The following is a 13,700-nucleotide window of genomic DNA, read 5'->3' as shown; positions in this document are numbered from 1 at the left end:
GGGCTCGGGTGGTCGGCACGATTCGCGGGAGAGGTCCCGCTCGGACAAGGGGAATCGTTCTCGTCATGCCCGGTCCAGGTCCCGGTCCTCGACTCGCTCGAGACCGTGTGAACCTGTGGTGTCTTTGAGGAAGAAGTTGATGCCAGTGGCGCCGAGGCCGTCAACGCACTCTTTCGAGGCCCCGCCTCTGAAGAAGTCGTCAGCGCCATTGGTGCCCAGGCTTTCGAGGGATATGGTCGGGGCTCCAGCCTCGAGGCCTGTGTCGATGCCATCAATGCTGTCGGTTCTGCTTTCGGGATCGATGCTGATTCCCTCGATGCCCTCGACGCCTTTCGAGGCTGTGTCGACGGGGGTGCCCCGGGGCTCGGTGGAACCCCCTAGAAAGGCTCTGGCCAAGGTCAAGCATGGCTTTGGTTCACATTCTGTGCCTTCTTACCGCCATCTTGAGTTTATTTCAGAGGTGGATGAGGGCTCTGATGATGGCATGGTTCCTGAGGCGGTGCCAGATGAGATTCTCTCGGGCCATAGCCAATTTGAGGACCTGAGGCAGTCCCTGCACGATGCTGGTGGGCTGGACACCTCTCCGGAGGTGGAGTTTTGTAGGCCTGAGCCTGGCACTCATGCCGACTCCTCATACCAGCGCCTTATGTCTAGGGTCACCGAGTACTTGGGATGGTCTGCTCCCCCAGGGGAGTTTCTTCAGGATGACCTTACGGATATCCTCGACCTTGATCCACCAACTGACCCCGTACTGCCGTTTCATATGGCTCTACAGAGGAGGGTGACGGCGGCTTGGACTCTCCGGAGCCGGCAGTGGACAAGTCTTTGCCACGAAAATTCCGCCCAGCCAGTAGCGACCCCTGCTACCTGTCCAAGCACCCCACTCCGGATAGTTTGGTGATGCAGGCGGCTACGGCCCCGGCAAAGCAGGCGTCGTATCCCACCATCCCTCCTGATAGGGATGACAAGCGTTTTGACGGCTGGGCGAAGAAAGTGTTTTCTTCAGGGGGTATGGCGCTTCAGGCAGCCAACTCTGTATGTGCCTTGTCCTATTTCACGCACACTCTGTGAAACTGTGTTTCCTTAGCGGCTGAACATATTCCCGACATATGACCTTTGACGGAGAACATCTTTTTGGCAGCAAGGCTGACGAGAGCCTTGAGAGGTTGCAGATCTCAAAAGCTGCAGCGAAGTAGATGGGCGCTGCGGTTCGCCAACCTCCGCCTTTTCGTCCTAGGGGACAGCAATGGAGGGGAGGTTCCTTTCCTTATTACTCGTCCTTTGGTAAAGCGAGAGGAGCTGCCAATCAAAGGGGCCACCGTAGGAGTGCCAGAGCTGGAAAGCAAGGTACTCGAGGTGCCAAGGCCGCTCAGGCTGTTGCCTCTTTGCCCTCAGGCAATGCCGCAGCCGCTTCAGCTCAGTCATGAGGCCATGTCCCATGGTTCGCCGGTTGGAGGAAGGCTGGTGCGGAATCTTGCAGAGTAGCACTCCATTAATTCAGACGTGTGGGTTCTGGAGATCGTAACCCACGGCTACTGTCCTTTCCGGCACAAGCCTCGAGACAATCCAACGGGGAATCTATCTTTGAAGAGTCCAGATCCACTCCTTGGGCTGAAAATTCAATCCCTGCTGGAGAAAGGCGCCATAGAACTGGTGCCTGTAGCGGAGAGGAACAAGGGATGGTATTGCCCTTATTTTTTGATTTCCAAGAAAGACGGGGGTTTTAGACCCATCATGGACTTGCTTGGTTTGAACAAATTCCTCAGGAAGGACAAGTTCAAGATGGTAACTCTCTCTCAAGTCCTCCAGGCCCTTCAACTTCAGGACTGGTTGGTGTCTCTCGACCTCAAGGACGCTTATTTTCATGTGCCGATACTTCCAAAGCACAAGAAGTACCTGAGGTTCGCGGTTGGTGACTCGCACTTTCAGTTTCGGGTCCTGCCGTTCGGATTGACCTCCGCCCCGAGGGTCTTCACCAAGCTCATGGTAGTGGTGGCAGCGCACCTCAGGAAAGGGGGGATTCACGTCTACCCCTATCTGGACGATTGGTTGAGCAAGTCCTGCATCATCTGTCAGTCACCTACCACTCCCTTCACAAGCTGGGCTTCTCTCTCAACTTAAAGAAGTCCGATTTGACACCAACTCAGCGGCTCCAGTACATCGGAGCAGTGCTCGACACGTCCCTGGGGCAGTGTTTTCCTCCCCAGGTGAGGGCTCATCACATTCAGCAGATGGTGCACAAGTTTCAGCTTGCCCATAGTCTCCCTGCGTTCGAGTTCTTGAGATTGCTCTGCCTCATGGCATCCTGCATTCTTCTGGTGCCAGAGGCCAGGTTGCGGATGAGATCTTTGCAATGGACGCTCAAGCTCCAGTGGTCTCAGTCCTCCAGCAGGATGGCGGACTCCGTTCAGGTGCCGTCCTCGGTCGCCCAGGACCTTCTGTGGTGGGCCGTCGAAGACAATCTGATGAAGGGGGCTCCATTTTGGCTACCCTGGCCGAAGGTGACGATTGTGAAGGACGCATCCCTCAAAGGATGGGGAGCTCATGCCAACAAGTTGACAGTCAGCGGTCGTTGGTCTCCGTCGGAGTCCAGACTCCATATCAATCTGTTGGAGCTGAGGGGCGTCAGGCTAGCCCTGAAGGCTTTTCTGCCGACTGTGCGAAGGAAGAATGTCCTGATCCTGACGGACAACACGGTGGCCATGCACTACCTCAACAAAAAGGGGGGGCAGTGTCACTTCCTCTGTGCAGGGAGGCGATGCAGCTCTGGTTCTGGGCAATCCAGCAGGAAGTTTCGATCTCAGCAGTTCATCTGGCCGGAGACAAAAACGAGACGGCGGACGCTCTGAGCAGGCAGAGCGCGATCTCTCACGAGTGGGAGTTGGCTCAGGAGATTCTCCTGGAGATCTTCGCCCTTTTGGGGACCCCTCAAGTGGATCTCTTCGCCTCCAGTGTCAACCGGAAGTGCGAGAGGTTCTGCTTGCGGGAATTTCCTCCAAAAGGAGCCTTAGGAGACGCGTTCGTGGTGGAGTGGTCATTCCAACTGCTATACACGTTTCCTCCAGTCCCCGTCATCCCACAAGTACTGCGGAGGTTACGGAGGTTCGGTTCCCAGATGATCCTCATTGCTCCGGCGTGGGCCCGGAGGACATGGTACCCGGACCTTCTTGACTTGTCCATCTGTCCTCCACGTCGTCTTCCTACCAAGACGATCTGCTCTCACAGGAGGGGGGTCAGGTTTTCCATCCAGAGGTCAGATCCCTCAACCTTCACGCTTGGTTTCTGAAAGGTTGAGGTATAAGGATTGGGACATCCCTGAAGACATGATGGAGGTGTTGCTCTCGGCCAGACGGCCCGCAACAAAGTCCCTGTACCGTTGGCGTAAGTTCTGCGACTGGTGCAGGGTTAAGGATCCTTTTGCATGTGACATTCCCATGGTTCTGTCTTTTTTGCTTTCTTTGGCCCACAGGGGCCTTCAAGTGGGTACCATTAAAGGTTACCTGGTGGCACTGTCCATATTTGTTTTTTTTTATAACTCTGTTTATTGAATTTTAACAACATAACATAGAGAAACGTACACGCATAAGACATGAATCAGCGGTATACACGTTGAAGGCAATTATCCATAGCAACTGAGCCCGTAGGGCCGAGGACCGTAAGACATCAATAGGACAGGGCAGGCAAACAATGCTAGCAGCGTTACCGGTGTACCCCCACCCGCGGGGCTCATTGAGCATCTAGCCATTTACCCCATATTTTTTCGAATTTGCGGGGACAGCCCCTTGCATTATAGATCCGGCGCTCTGAGGTTGCGCACCTGTCCAACTCATTGGTCCAACGGTTCAGGCTCAGTGGTTCGGCAGATCCCCAATTGGCCGCAATGAGTCTTTTGCCTGCCCCCAATGCTATTGCCAAAAACAGTTTCTCATATTTGGACAGGTCTACTTCACCCCCAATGCCCAGGAGTATCATCTTGGGGTCCCTAGGGATTGGTGTCGCCAGAGCGGCTGAGATTGTGTTGATGCAGCCCACCCAGAAGGCCTGTATCGCCTGACAGTCCCATATCATATGGTAGAAGGTGGCTGGTTCAGTTCTGCATCGGACACATGTCCCGTCTTCTATTCCACCCCATCTGGCCATCGCAGTGAGTGAGTGGTATGAACGATGGAGAATCCTCAATTGTATTAGTCTGAGCTTGGATTCTATTCCAATTTCTCTGGGGGACATTAACGCCTCCACCCAATCTTCAGGTTCCAGGGGGCCCAGGTCCCTTTCCCATTTTGCCTTTAGCCCGTCGAGTTGTGTAGCCCCGAATGAGTTAAGGGCCTGATAGAGAGTGGAAGTGACCCTAGAGGAGATGCGCTGTGGAAGGATATTGGTCTCGATGGGAGAGCAGGGAGGTACGACCGTAGTGTCGGGGAATTGGGTGCGGATGGAGTGGGATAGTTGCGCATGCCGAAACCGGTCCATGGGTGCCAGGTCAAATTGTTCGCGCATGGTCTCGAAGCTCAGGAGGCGACCCTCTTGTATAACGTGTGCTAATGTTTGTATTCCTTTTGCCAGCCAGTGACCGAAGGAGCCCATTTTCACTAGTTCCGGGAGGAGCGCATTGTGCCATATGGGTTGCGACAGTGTTGGCTGCTCTTCCCAGCCGATTAGCTTGTGTGCGGCCCGCCATGCGCGCCGGATGTGGTGGGTCATTTTGGGAAGCACCGGGAGTTGATCGTGGGTGGCATAGAGGGTTTGGAGCGGTGTTAGCGGGGACATGATCTCCAGCTCTATACGGGTGTGCGGGAGTGTGGGATCTGCGTGGATCCAGTCATTCACCACCCCTATCTGTGTGGCCAGGTAATAGGTGCGTATGCAGGGTAAACCGATGCCACCCTCCCACACCGATCTCTGGAGCGTATCAAGGGCAATCCTGGATTGTTTCCCGCCCCATACTAGTGTGCGCAGGGTCTTGTCAATGAGTGCGAATGTTTCTCGGGGGATGGGGAATGGTTCATTCTGGAGGACATACAATAGTCTTGGAAGGGTCATCATTTTGAATAATGTGGCCCGGCCCATTAGTGATAGGGGAAGAGATTGCCAATGGGGGGTGTCTCTGTTGAACCGCTCTATGACTGGTTGTATATTGAGCCGGGGGAACCCGTCAAGCGTCGGGTCGAGTCGTATACCCAGGTATTTGAGTTCCCTGATAGAGACGTGATATGGGCAGGTCTCTGGGATCGCCGACTCGCCACCCTGAATCGGGAAGAAGACGGTTTTGGCCTCATTAACCTTCAAGCCTGCAAAGTATTGATATTCCCTGAGTATGCGGGAGATCACCGGGCATGAGATACTCGGGTTACTGAGGTATATGAGTAGGTCATCCGCATAGAGCGAGAGGCGGTCTTCTCCCCCTCCCGGCCAGACAAAACCAGTCCAGTTGGTGTTAGCTCTAAGCTCGATCGCTAGCGGCTCGATGGCAAGGAGGAAGAGGAGTGGAGACAGCGGGCATCCCTGTCTCGTGCGGCACGGGGGGGGAAAGGTTTGGAGGACCTGCCGTTCACCCTCACCGTGGCCTCCGGGGATGCATATAAAAGTTTTACCCAGGATATAAATGTCTGCCCCAGGTTCATCCTAGCCATGATTTACCACAAAGCATCCCACCCCACAGAGTCAAAGGCTTTTTCGAAGTCCACCGCCAGGAGGGCGAGTGGGGCTGGTATTTCCTTTGCCCTGGACAGCGCCAATTGGACACTGCGTAAGTTCATCCGAGTTGATTTATTGTGCATAAATCCACATTGGTCTGGGTGGACGAGGGTCTCCATCACTTGCAGCAGTCTGTTAGCGAGTGTTTTGGCGAGGACCTTCGCTTCTCCATTGATCAAGGATATCGGACGATAGGAGGCGTATTCCTCCGGGGGTTTCCCAGGCTTATGTATGACAACTATGCATGCCTTCCTGAGGTCTGGAGGAAGTGCTCCTAGTTCCTTGCTGCGTATAAACATGCGGTGCATGTGGGCAGGAAGCATGCCCCCGAGGCACTTCCACGTTTCAGTTGGGAACCCATTGGGGCCCGGAGTTTTCCCAGGTTGGAGTTGCGCCAGTGCATCTTGTACCTCGGTGTCAGTGATGTCAGCATTCAGGAGATCAGATTGGTGTTGCGGGAGTATCAGAATCTCGATGTGATCGAGGTATCGAGAGGGCTCAACTGATGGATTCCCAATGGGTGGGGTATAAAGATTTTTGTAATAGGTGGCAAATGCCTCGACGATATCCGAGTCTTCTGTCAACAATGTCCCATCCAGAGATCTGATTGCCCTTACGTGTCCCCTGCTTTGCATGCGTCTCTCCAACCAGGCCAGAGTCTTGTTAGCTTTGTCGCCCCTCTCGTATATTTGGCTCCGGACTAATTGGTGGGCAGTTCGTGCATTGTCTAGGGACAGGTTACTGAGGGCGTCTTGCGCCGTGATCATTGCTTCCTTTGCTTCTTGGGTGTTTTGTATAAGGACTTGTCGCTCACACTCCAGGACGCGTGTTTCTGCTTCCCTGATCTTCTGGACTTGGCGTTGTTGGTAGGCGGAGACCGTCGAAATAACCTCCCCTCGTAGGACTGTTTTGTATGCCTCCCAGATTGAAATCGGGCAGTTCACCGAGCCCTCATTAACTTCGAAATATTCCGTTGTCCTCTTTTCTAGCTCCTCCGCAATTTCAGGGAGTCGAAGATGATATGCATTTAGGCGCCAATTTCGGTCCGGGCGACAGGAGGAGTTTTTGAGAGTTAAAAGAAGCGGGGAGTGGTCCGAAATTCCTCTTGCGAGGAATGCAGCGTTGAGAAGCCTGTGGGTCCTGTTGCGGGGGACGAAGGCGTAGTCGATCCTGGAAAATGATTTGTGGACACCTGAGTAGAAGGAGAACCCTGCCTCGTCTCCATGAAGTATGCGCCATGCGTCCACCATTCCCGAGGCCTCGGCGAATGTGGCGAGCGGCGTGGAGGTGGGGCATGTTCCAGCTCGTCTGTAGGTCCTGTCGACTGTGATGTCCATTACTTCGTTAAAGTCCCCTCCGAGCACCCACACGTCAGCCTCCTCCTCCAGGAGCAAGCTCTGAAGCTCGGCGAGCAGTTTTTTCGTCAGCGTGGGGGGGGCATAAATTGCTGCCAGGCCCCATTTCTCTCCCCAGATGTCCGCTAGCATCAGTACATAGCGGCCCTGGGGGTCCGCCCTGATCTTCCTAACCTGGAGAGGGACTCTCTTGTGAACGAGAATCATTGTGCCCCTGGCACCTGACGTGAATCCGCATGGTAGACATTCGGGTAGTTAGACCTTTTGAAAAAGTTGGTGTTTGTGCCTATCAAGTGCGTTTCATTTAAGAGGGCAATGTCCGGCGAGTGTCGGTTCAGGTACTGGAGCACCAGTCTCCGCTTTATGCTAGAGCCGAGGCCATTGACGGCACTGTCCATATTTAAGCGCTCGTCTGAAGAGTGTTCCTATTTTAAAATTCCTTTAATTTCTCAGTTTCTGAAAGGGCTCACTAATGTGTTCCCTCCGACACCTTTCCAGGTGCCCGGTTGGGATTTGAACCTTGTTCTCAAGTTTCTGATGAGTGCTCCGTTTGAGCCTTTGCATTCATGGCCTTTGAGACTGTAAACTCTTAAAACTGTATTTTTGGTTGCAGTCACTTCCTGTCGCAGAGTGAGTTACAGGCACTTTCAGTTAAGCCACCCTTCACTGTGTTTCATAAGGACAGGGTTGTCCTTAGAGTTCGTCGTTCCCTTCTTCCGAAGGCGGTGTTGGAATTTCATTTAGGCCAGAAGGTTGTTCTTCCAGCATTTTATCCTCCTCCACATCCTGGTAAGGAAGAGGAGAGGCTCCATAGGCTTGATCCTAGGAGAGCGTTAAGCTTTTATATTTCACGCATGTCCCGGGTCAGAGTGGACGATCAACTCTTCATTGGTTACGCTGGAAAGCGTTTTGGACAAGCTGTGACGAAACAGACTTTGTCTCGCTGGATTATTTTGGCTATCTCTGAGTGTTACCGCTTGGTGGGTAAGGACCCACCGGTCGGCTTGCGGGCCCATTCTACTAGGGGTATGGCTGCCTCTACTGCCCTACAGAGGGGTGTTCCTATTCGTAACATCTGTGATGCAGCCACCTGGGCTTCGGTACATACTTTTGTACGTCACTACTCCCTTGATTCCATCCGTGGGCAGGATCTCTTCAATTTGATTCTAAAATTCTTATTCTAAATTATTTTCCCTTCTCCATACGTTGGTACTGCTTTGGGAGTCTGTCATAGATATGGAATACGTCGGAGGACCCAATCCCCTCGAAGAACAAGTTACTCTCTTACCTGGTAACGTTCTTTCGATGGGATGGTCCGACGTATTCCATATCGCTCCCTCCCTGCCTTCCCCGCTACAGAATTTCTTATGCGATTGCAGCTTATGTTTCCGCAAGGCTTTGTGTGTCAGACTGGCAGAAGACTGGTACCACACGTTCTGGGGGAAAAAACTACAACTGAGGCTACGGGCGTCGTGCGTCCTACTTATAACATCTGGTGACGTCGGCCGTCGGAGGAGGTCCTCGAGGACGGCGTATCAACGTCATTGACGCAGGACGCAGACGCCGAAAGATTTTCCGAAGCAGCACAGCTGTGGTGATTACTGTCATAGATATGGAATACGTCGTTGGACCATCCCATTGAAAGAACGTTACCAGGTAAGAGAGTAACTTGTTCTTCTCTTCCCAACTGCCCCCTTTGTCCCTCTGTGATCCCTCCAAGAGTCACCTCCTCCTCCATCCACTGGGCTGCGAGCTGTACATCAAAACCATTTCTTTTGGAATACTTAGAGACATAGAATTCCTTAAACATTGCGCATATGCCCTCCTTTTTCATGCCCAGTGTATCCTGCCGATCCCTCACACCATCGCATAAATGCGGACCACCCTCCTTTCTCGCCAACAAGGCCAACAACTTCCCAGCCTTATCTCCCTCAGAATACTGCTTAGCATCGCACTCAGCACATGTGTGCGAGTTCAGCCATTCCCTTGCCCCATGGAGATCAAATGTGACACAGCCACCGCCTCAGCGTGCATCTCCTCCTTGCCAGTTCCTGCTCCAATGAGGCTACCTTCAACTGAAAGCCCCTCACTTGCTCCATTAGAGCCCTGCGCACCGAACCCTTGCCAAAATGCAGACCCCCAGATAAACACCTTCGCGCCTCCAGCTCCTTGAACCTATGTGCCCTGGATCCCCAATTATCCTCCAAGAATTACCGGATCTGATCTCCCAGCGAAGTATGAAAGGTGCCATCCTGCAACATCCAATTATCAAATCTCCATTTGGGAGTGGGTGGTCTAAAATGTTTCCTAACCAGCCCCAGGGTTAACAGTGCATGACCCAATAGAGTTCTATCTAGGAAATCCGCCGATGAGACTAGGTCAGATCCCTAATCCCCTATAAGGGCATAACTGATGCGTGAGTAGGACCCATGTACCGCCGAAAAATAGGCAACGCTGCGTGCTTTGCCGTGCAACACCCGCCACGCGTCCCTCAGACACAATTCAGAAACGACCTGCGATAGAGCTTTAGTCGCCGAGCCCTGTGGTTGGACAGTAACTCTCCCAACATCCCTTGTACAGTCCAGCACACAATTAACATCCCCCACCAGAGAATCCAAGCCATTCTGTAACCCACTATGTGATACAATTTAGTTGATTCAAGGTTAATCTGTATACGATTACAAGTATTCATTTTCATTTTACCTGAATGTTGTTTCGAAGTAAATTGCTGAATATGCTTTGTTTGCCTGTTGATTCTCACAATCCTGTTCTCCTATTTGTTCGTCTTTGTAATAGTAACAGCATTTTTAAATGACATTTACATTGTGCTTGTTGATTTGTTTCCTCTAGGTTGTGGGATTTAGAGTGTGGGGCATGTTTACGAGTCCTAGAAGGACATGAAGAACTGGTTCGATGTATACGTTTTGATAACAAGAGGATAGTCAGTGGGGCCTATGACGGGTAAGGCTTTAAATTGTCTTATTTGCAAATTATTAAAGAATGAGCAACTATTTTTGTCATTAATGTTATTCTTGTGATTTTAGAAACCAGCCGCTTCTACTTATGTCTGCTTCTGAATAGATGTAGCTGCTGACAACATTGGTTTCCCCAAACATTTTCTGTTAATTATTTATGTCTCTTCTATCAGTATTTCATGGGAATTGTTTTATTGTGTAGTATACTATTTCTATATTATCAATGATATGATGGTTATTTATAACGCGCTTAATACCCAGAGGTTTCTAAGCGCGGACCCAGGGATCGAACCTGTGTTGCTCCATGTCGTCTTGCTTCCAAGGGGAGCACGTTGCCCCTGAGATATCCTCCCGAGACTAATAACACCCTCATTCTGTATAGCATCAATGTGAGATAAAAGTATGGTAAACGGTCTTTCCATTCTTTGTCCCACATCCCCTCATCTCTGAGGATGCAGGAGAATTTGCCCTCCAATATCACCATTATCCTCACCTTGTACCAGCATGATTCCCGCAGATGGTACCCATTTTTCCTGTGCCAGAAAAAAGCAGGTGCAGTCCGTTGGAGTCATCTGAGCATTGGCGGCTGCGATGATTATCAATGTGGGTGCATTGTGGATCACTATTTTATGCATAACACATAAAGCTGAGAGAGGTTCTTGGAAGTGCGAGGAGTAGCGGCTCCAATATGCTCAGGAATCCTTTCATGCACATCAGAATTAACTTGTAAGTAGGATCGGCTTTAATGATATAAAAAGACCACTTCAGAGACAGATCAATCTGTGGTGAATGTGTTGTTTCATTAAGGAAGTAAAAATAAGGGGACTATTTTGAAGTAGCAGTGGATCGACCAGCGTTACAAGCCACACCAAATTGTGCTCTTAATGTATATTGTATGTTCAATGACACATAACATAAGTTCAATTTTTTTACTTCTTCTATTAGACTAACTGATAATAATATACTGAGGCAAAATAATACATTAGCTTTCGAAGTCACATAGACTTCTCCATCTAACTGAAAAGGACGAAGAGCAAAGAAGCATTCCTTCACAAAAAAAAGACTAGTTGTATGCACTGAATGGTGTTCTGGGATGACCACCTTATCTCCACTGCAACAAATCAGAAAACCGCAAAAGTTAGATTTAAAATGTATAAAGATTAGCCTTGAGAATGTTTAAGTGCTTTGAAAAGCACCCACTGAGAAAACAAGCAATGCGTGTGGTACAGTTTCACTACATGTGTTTTTTCTAGCAATTGCTGCACATAACTTTACCAATCCAGTCCTTTGTTTGCTTCCAGACTTAAGATCAATGCATTCTAAAGCAAGACCTTGTGAATTGTGTTTATGGAAGAACCAACTTGAAATGCAAGATTTAAAAAGACACATTTGAACCAATATGTGCAAGAGTATGCTCGTTTCTCAGATAAAATCGCATTCCCCTAAACATCATCATCTTTCTTAACTCAAATACAGTCTTTATTCCCTGCACAAAATTTAACTTTTTCAAATCCTGGCTACTTTTACTACTTCTTTTTGTCTTCTAAAAAGAAAAACCTTTGAACAAGCACTTCAGACTTCTTTGCCGGGTAAAGCTTCAGGTTCTAGTCATGTGCAAGTGCTGCATACCTTTTATGCATTGTCAAGCGAGTATAATGACTTGCAATTTACCGTGCTTACTGAATTGCATCTGTTGCCATAGAACTTGAGAGATCCATTATTTGTAATTTTTTATTTATAAAGCGCTTACACACAAAGTGAAGTGCTTCAAAGCGCTTCAAGGTGGGAAGGGCACAAGGGAATAAAGTAGTAATTCTTAGTCCTTGAAGATTCCGAATGATCTAACAGCAATAACTAGCATACTAGGCCAGAGGCATTTCTACTGGTATAAGTGCGTGACAAAGATTGGGGAGAGAAGGAGGGGGGAGAAGGACATACAGAAACAAAAAAAGGTTGGTCTATGGGCCTATTCATGAGTATATCGGGCACAACCAATCTAGGGAGGGGAGACAGAGGGAGGACATGACAGACAAACCTGCTAGGCTTAGTACATTCAAGGTCGAGCAAGTCTACAGGCAGGCGGTGCGGGGGAGGGGGACACGTGCGCCCAGTACAGCAGGGGCCTGGGTTAAGTGCAGAGTGGTGCCACTCTCATGGAACGTATTCTGAGTGTAGTAGTGAAGAGCAGAGTGCAGGGGCCCGGAGGCAAGTGCAGAACTGGAGGGGGAGTCTGGGACCCGTGAGGCTCTGGAGGTGCACCAGGCGACCAGTTAGTGAACTGAGTAGGTTGGGCAAGAGAAAAGGGTGGGAAGCAGGAGATAAGAGAAAGAAGGTTAGCTCGGTAGAGGGAGAAGAAGAGAAGAGGAAGGCCTTGAGGTGTTTCCGGAACTTAAGGAGGTCCAGCTCAAGACGGAGAGAGACAGGGAGGCTGTTGCATTCAGTGTTTTCATTGAATGCTTTCCTAGATTTTCTCACTGTCTTGTGCCATAGGTATGTGTAGGGTATGAATTTATTTATTTATTTATTCGGAGTTGTAGAGCGCACATCAGCCCTAGGGCATCGTGGCGCTTGTTACAGACATATCTTAGTTGCACATACATGATTATCCCTAGAGTTACGGGACAGTATGACATTTGTACAAATTTACAGAGAAGTATATTTACATAGGTTCGAGATAGTTACATTTTATTGTGCCAGGAATGAGATCTTCAGCTTCCTACGAAATGCAGGGAGTGAGTTTTCTGCTCTGTCTGTGGGTAGTGCGTTCCAAGACTTAGCAGCGATATATGGGAAGCTTAAGCCACCGACTTTGGCTCTATTGATGCGTGGGATGTGGAGTAGGTTGGTGTATTGCGTCCTGGTGGGACGTGTGGAGGAGGATTTGGAGATGGTCTCAGAAAGGTATGAAGGGGCAGAAAGAGAGAGGCATTTATGTGTGAGGGTGAGGATTTTGAATGTGATCTGCTCTTTAACTGGGAGCCAATGAGCTGTATATCTGGCCTGGGAGATATGCTCTCTTCTTGAGATGCTTAGGGCGGCCCAGAGAGCATTATTCTTCGTGACTTGTAGTCTGTTTACGTTTTTTGTTGATGTGCCTGCCAGGAGGGCATTACAATAGTCCAGTTTGGCTCCAATGGTTGCTCTGACTATTGAAAGGCAGTTGGGTTTGGACAGGTATGGTTTTAATGGCGTTTATTAGTTTGGTGGTATGCGCAGAGGAGGATGTGATGGTGTTAACTTGTCTGGTGATGGATAGTGCGGAATCTAGGTATACTCCCAGCATCTTGACAGCTGTGGAGACGGGGATAAGGGAGTTGTCAATGGTGAAGTTAGCGTACAATTTATCTAGTTTGGCTAGGGTGTTATTTTGACCAAGTATCATGATTTCAGTTTTGTCCCCATTGAGGCAGAGGCCATTTACCGCCATCCAGGCCTGGATGGTGGAGTAGATCGTATGGAGTGCCTTAGCGTCTTCGTGGTATGATCCTGAGAGAGGTAGAAGTACTTGCGTATCGTCAGCGTAATTCGTATACGTGATACCAAGTAAGTCAAGCTTGTCGAAGAGAAGCTTCTTGAACAGGTTGTATAGTGTGGGTGCAGTGCAGGATCCCTGAGGGACTCCGCAATGAATTGTGGTGAGTGTAGCATTTGCTGTATCCGAGAAGACTTTCATGGC

General features: G+C 50.0%; 1 protein-coding gene across 2 annotated transcripts in view; it reads left to right on the top strand.

Annotated features, from left to right (window-relative positions):
- BTRC (beta-transducin repeat containing E3 ubiquitin protein ligase) overlaps positions 1–13,700 on the top strand; it is a 2,926,431-nt gene that overhangs the window by 2,540,473 nt on the left and 372,258 nt on the right. For both annotated transcript variants that reach the window (XM_069611642.1, XM_069611641.1), the window contains one exon: positions 9,900–10,010. In XM_069611642.1, coding sequence (XP_069467743.1) covers positions 9,900–10,010 — 111 coding nt within the window. The remainder of the gene's footprint in view (positions 1–9,899; positions 10,011–13,700) is intronic.

The sequence above is a fragment of the Ambystoma mexicanum genome, chromosome 8, assembly GCF_040938575.1.
Source record: "Ambystoma mexicanum isolate Mex_15411 chromosome 8, UKY_AmexF1_1, whole genome shotgun sequence".
NCBI classification, from domain to species: domain Eukaryota; kingdom Metazoa; phylum Chordata; class Amphibia; order Caudata; family Ambystomatidae; genus Ambystoma; species Ambystoma mexicanum.
Note: the sequence above shows the minus strand (reverse complement) of the source record. Positions and strands in the feature narration are given on the sequence as shown.